Source organism: Stomoxys calcitrans, chromosome 3 (assembly GCF_963082655.1).
Source record: "Stomoxys calcitrans chromosome 3, idStoCalc2.1, whole genome shotgun sequence".
Lineage (NCBI taxonomy): Eukaryota > Metazoa > Arthropoda > Insecta > Diptera > Muscidae > Stomoxys > Stomoxys calcitrans.
In genome coordinates, this window is record NC_081554.1 from 113,679,500 (window position 1) to 113,685,499 (window position 6,000).

The 6,000-nt window shown below is 38.8% G+C and overlaps 1 protein-coding gene across 1 annotated transcript in view; it reads left to right on the forward strand.

Moving 5' to 3' along the window:
• Positions 1-4,993, forward strand: part of LOC106088385 (solute carrier organic anion transporter family member 4A1) — a 158,214-nt gene extending 153,221 nt beyond the window's left edge. The window contains exons 6-7 of the mRNA XM_059365314.1: positions 4,073-4,258; positions 4,335-4,993. Of these exons, the coding sequence (XP_059221297.1) occupies positions 4,073-4,258; positions 4,335-4,524 (376 nt within the window). The 3' untranslated portion in view covers positions 4,525-4,993. The remainder of the gene's footprint in view (positions 1-4,072; positions 4,259-4,334) is intronic.
• Positions 4,994-6,000: the final 1,007 nt, after the last annotated feature.

The following is a 6,000-nucleotide window of genomic DNA, read 5'->3' on the forward strand; positions in this document are numbered from 1 at the left end:
ATATATATATATATATATATATATATATATATATATATATATATATATATATATAACAATGGAATTGTTGAGAGGCGAGTTCGGTGAACATTTTACTTCACGTTCGGGACCGGTCAATTGGTCGCCTAGATCGTGCGATTTAACACCTTTAAACTATTTTTGGTGTAGCTTTGTTAACGCTCATTTATATACAAACAAGTCTGCTTCAATTGACGCATTGGAAGACAACATTGAAGCTTTTCGTGAGATACCGGCCGAAATTTTGGAAAGGGTATGCCAAAATTGGACAAATGATGGACCATTTGAGGCGCAGTCACCGTCATTATTTGAATGAAATAATCTTCAAACATTAAATTATATGTACGGTATACGTTTTAAATAAAGATTTCATGCGTTTTTTGGGACGTTCCTATGCTTTTGCTTTTGTCTTGGCTACAATTTTAACTATTGTTTTGGCTCCATTTTTTGTGTAAGTATTGCATCGAATTTATATATGTACTAGCTGGACCGGGCCCACTCCGTTGCGCCTTCTTTTACATTATATGGAACAAAATGTTCCTTGGAATATTTATTTTCGACAATTTAAAAGCTTTTAGTGAATTTAGGGGAGTTTTGGGGAGTGGGATGGTTCCCCAGACACTAAGCCCTGAAAATATATCAGCAACGTGCTCTATATATCATTTATTTATATCATTTATTTGAACCCCATATTGCCATTGGCCTCAAAATTGGACATTCACTTAAATCCCTTAATGACAAAGCTAGCAAATAAGTCCGGTCTGGGGTATGAGCCCTAAGAACTATGAATATAGAGCTCCACTATCTTGAAGACCCAAATTGGCTTGGTGAGCAAATATGTCCTACTTGGGGGTTGTTATGGTGGTGGGTCCCCAAGACATTTGGTACAGAATGTTGATGTCAGATTCATGGTCTACTCCCAAATACCCTTCATTTGAGCTCCATTTTTCCATACTCGGCCAACATGACCGGTTTGGGGGATGGGACGGCCACTAATTGACTTAACTTCGAAAATATATATCAGATCGTGTTCTACTCTTATTTGAGCCTCATATTGCAATGGTCAGCAAATACTTCCTATTTGGGTGGTGTTATGGGGGAGGGGTGGCCCCATAGACACTTTTCCTGAAGATTGATATCAGATTCGTGCTTTACTTCCAAAGACCTTTCATTTGAGCCCCATATTCCTATGGTCGTAAATTTGTCTTCTTTGGGATATGTTCTCGGGGATGCACGACCCCCAAACACATGGCCCCACATCTGGATATCAGATTCCACATACCTTTTATTTAAGCCCCATATTGCCATGGTCAGTAAATAAATCCTGTTTAGGGGATGTTTTGGGGAAGGGTTAACCCCCAGAAACTTGATCCCACATTTGGATATCAGATTCGTATTTTACTCGCAAATACCTTTCATTTGAGTCCCATATTGCCATGGTCGGTAAATATATCCAATTGAAGGGTGTTTTGAGAGTTGGGGTGGTCCCCTAAACACTTGGTCCGACAATTGGATACCAGATACGTTTTCTAATCTTAAACACCTTTCATTTGAGTCTCATATTGTCGTGATTGGTGTAAATGTTATTTGGTCAATTTTGGGGATTGGCCGCCCTTCCCCACTAGGTTCCCCATCCGAAATTTGAATTTGAATTTGCTTCTGAAAATTAGGGTCAGGGGGAGGGTCCGTTCCCCTTCAGATATCAACAAATTTAGTACCCGATTTTCACCACGGGATTATTATGCACAATCTGTGAAAATTTCAAAAAAATCGTTTCTTAGTCTAGAAGGAATATACAAACAAACAAACCTACAAACACAAATTGATTTTTATATCTAACTAGCTGACCCGGGCCCGCTCCGCTGCGCCTTCTTTTATTTTATATGGAACAAAAGTTTGCTTGGAATGTTTATTTTCGGCAGTTAAAGATCTTTTAGTGAAATACCATGCTAACTTGACTAATAGTTTAACAATATAAGTGCCTTCTTTATTGGTCTACGAATTTAAGTTTGGATGCAAGGTGTACTCCATTCCTAAAATACTTTAATTTAACCCGATATTCTCATGATGTCTGATTTAGAAAATGTATAGCATCGTGCTCTTCTTTCAAATACCATTTATTTAAACCCCACATTGCCATTGGCTAAAGAGGAGTTTACAAGATGAGGCGTCCCCCAAACACATGGCCCCAAAATAGGTTATCAAATTCGTTTTTTAATCTCAAATACCTTTCATTTGAACCACATATTGGCATGGTCGAAAAATGTTCCCTTTGGGGGTGTTTTGGGAAAGGGGTGATGCCCTAAATACGTGTTCATACATTTGGATATGAATTCGTATTATACTCCCAAATATCTTCATTTGAGCTCCATATTGCGATAGTCACTAAAAAATTACTGTTTGTGGGGTATTTTGGGAAAGGGGTAGACCCCCAGAAAATTGATCCCGAAAATGGGTATAAATTCTTGCTCTAACCCCCCAATACCTTTCATTTAAGCTCCACATTGACATGGTCGGTAAATATGCCCGATTTAGGGGTGTTTTGGAGATTGGGGTGGTCCCCCAAATACTTGGGTGGTGTTGTGGGGGTGGCGTGGCCCCATAGACACTTTTCCCGAATATTGATATCAAATTCGTGCATTACTCCCAAAGACCTTCCATTTGAGCCCCAAATTGCTATGGTCGTAAATTTGTCCCCTTTGGGGGATGTTTTTGGTGAGGGGCGGCCCCCAAACACTTGATCCCATATTCAGATTCGTATTCTACATTCAAATACCTTTTATTTAAGCCCCATATTCCCATGGTCAGTAAATAAGTCCAGTTTGGGGGGTGTTTTGGGGAAGGGGTGGACCCCCAGAAACGTAGTCCCAAATTTGGATATTAGATTCGTATTCTACTCGCAAATACCTTTCATTTGAGTCCCATATTTCCATGGTAAATATGTCCGATTTAGGGGTGTTTTGGGGGTTGGGGTGGTCCCCCTAGCACTTGGTCCGGCAATTGGATATCAGATACGTTTTCTTATCCTAAATACCTTTCATTTGAGTCCCATATTGTCGTGATTGGTCTAAATATATGTTTGGTAGGTTTTAGGGTGGGGCAGCCCCCCTAGGTACCCCATCCAAAATTTGGATATAAAATTTGTATTTTTAGGGTACTATATAAAGGGTGATTTTTTTGAGGTTAGGATTTTCATGCATTACTATTTGACAGATCACGTGTAATTTCAGACATGGTGTCAAAGAGAAAGATGCTCAGTATGCTTTGACATTTCATCATGAATAGACTTACTAACGAGCAACGCTTGCAAATCATTGAATTTTATTACCAAAATCAGTGTTCGGTTCGAAATGTGTTCATTCACCGTAACGTTGCGTCCAACAGCATCTTTGAAAAAATACGGTCCAATGATTCCACCAGCGTACAAACCACACCAAACAGTGCATTTTTCGGGATGCATCTGGTTGCTTTTCACTCCAAATGCGGCAATTTTGCTTATTTACGTAGCCATTCAACCAGAAATGAGCCTCATCGCTGAACAAAATTTGTCAAAATTTGAACACATTTCGAACCGAACACTGATTTTGGTAATAAAATTCAATGATTTGCAAGCGTTGCTCGTTAGTAAGTCTATTCATGATAAAATGTCAAAGCATACTGAGCATCTTTCTCTTTGACACCATGTCTGAAATCCCACGTGATCTGTCAAATACTAATGCATGAAAATCCTAACCTCAAAAAAATCACCCTTTATTTAAGAGCACACAAAATTTCGCTTAAATCGCACCACCCATCTCTGAGTTCTGGCGTATCTGAAAATTAGGGTAAGGAGGAGGGTCCGCCCCCCCGTTCAGATATCAAAAAATTTAGTACCCACGGGGTCATTATGCACCATCTGTGAAAATTTCAAGAAAATCGGTTCAGCCGTTTCCGAGTCTGTAAGGAACTCACAAACATACAAACAAACACAAATTGATTTTTATATATAAGATGTATTAAATGCGATTTAGCCACTTTTTTGAGTGTAGTTTTAATATTAATAATATCATTTCAGATGTGTCTACGACGACCAACGTTCCTTTGCCCTGGGGATACAATGGATCAAGGTGCGACTTCTGGGCACCATTCCGGCTCCTATGATATTTGGAACTCTCATCGATGAAACGTGCATTCTATGGCAAGAAACATGCGACGAAGAGGCCGGTGCGTGTTTGGTTTATGAAAATTCCCAAATGAGTCGGTACGTTTTGAAAATCTTAGCTCGTTGCCTTTTGGATGGCCTTCTAAGGGTGAAATTTAATTTTTCTTTCCATTAGGTACATGTGGATTCTAGCGCTGACTGGTAAACTATGCTCTGTGACGTTCTTTTTTGCTGCCTGGTGGTTTTACATTCCACCCAAACAAGTGTCGCATGATGAAGGCTGTGAAAATGCAGAGGATTGCAATAGGACTGCATCACCCATAAGCACGGTGGAGAGTGTGATAGTGATGAAATCAACAAGTTAGAAACCAGCTGCTTGGTTGATGTTACATTAACATTGACCTCGCCAATCATGGTGGTGTATACAAGTACCCCTTGGTATATAAGAATGCATACACACACACATATAAACATAGCAACAGCTGATTCCATTCATGAAAATCGACGGGAAATTTAACTCAGTAAAAGGATCTCATTGGCATGCGTCAATTAGACGTGTGACACGTACAGCCCACACATCCATAACTCATTCTAATTCATACAAGAATTGCCCACAAATAGATTTAGTTATACATGTGACCACATACTCGCTCATAAACCTATAACTTCGAGTATACTATTTGCTTCTGATTTTGATAAAATTACATTCACCGAAACCAAATTCTGCAGAAAAAGGCAAATTTTAATTCCAAATTACTAGGGGAAAGTGTATTACATCGAGCGGGTATGTGACTCAATCTAGGCAATAAGGAAATTGAACGTTTATTAACAATTTAAAAGAATACACACAAACAAATAAAATATACAAATTAAAACATATACTTAACATCAATTACACCAATAATTGCTTATTTATTTACATTAGAGGTGAATTTTATATTGTAGTTTACTCACGTTATCGGTCCTAGTATTTGCAAGTGGTTGCGATTTTGCTAATCATGCACCGTATCGCGAGTAGCCTTCGAGATCTGAACAAATTTGGTACGAAAAGTGCACATATACCTTTTAACATTTGGACGAATTACCGCCCAGATCTGTCCATATACAGATTTGTCTTCTTAAGCTCATAGATGCTTCAACTTATGACTGATCATTTAAAATTTACCACAAGTACACTTTTGGTCTTTAAAGTTGCTATGTTGGTACAACGTTCTTTTCAGGGATACAAATTTCAAAATCCGATTTCCGGCTATTTCAAGGGAGTTGCCATATTGAACACGTAAAGTGCGACTAAACCCGTTTTTTCGTAAAAACTCATATGGCAGCATTGATAACTGTAAAAAAACCAAATGTTTCATTATTTAGCAAAAATTGAATAAATTCTCTGAGCAATCAAGATTCACATTGTGAATGTGATAGCCTGCTGAACTAATAGCTTATGCTATGATTTGTTGGAAGCTGGCTATCAAAAATTAATTACTGCATCCCATTTATCAACTTTCAAGGGTAATCTGTAAGAAACGTTACCAGAAACCTCATATTACAGGCGATTCGTTCATGTACACATATTGCAAATCGAGTAGTCTCTTCCACTACCATCGACACTACGCAAAGGTTGAAATTTGGATGTGGCGAAATAAAATCGCACGTCAGGAAGACGAAAGTTATTCATGATTAACCTCATCATATGTTGGACAAACAGGCACAATGGTCGGGTGACTTACCAATGACTTTGGTTTCGGCCTAAGTCTGGGCTTCATACTGACGGCACATAGTTCCTTTAATGCATTTTTGCATCAGAGGAATTTTTGCGCGACTGATCTGTGCGAGGAGACCTGAGG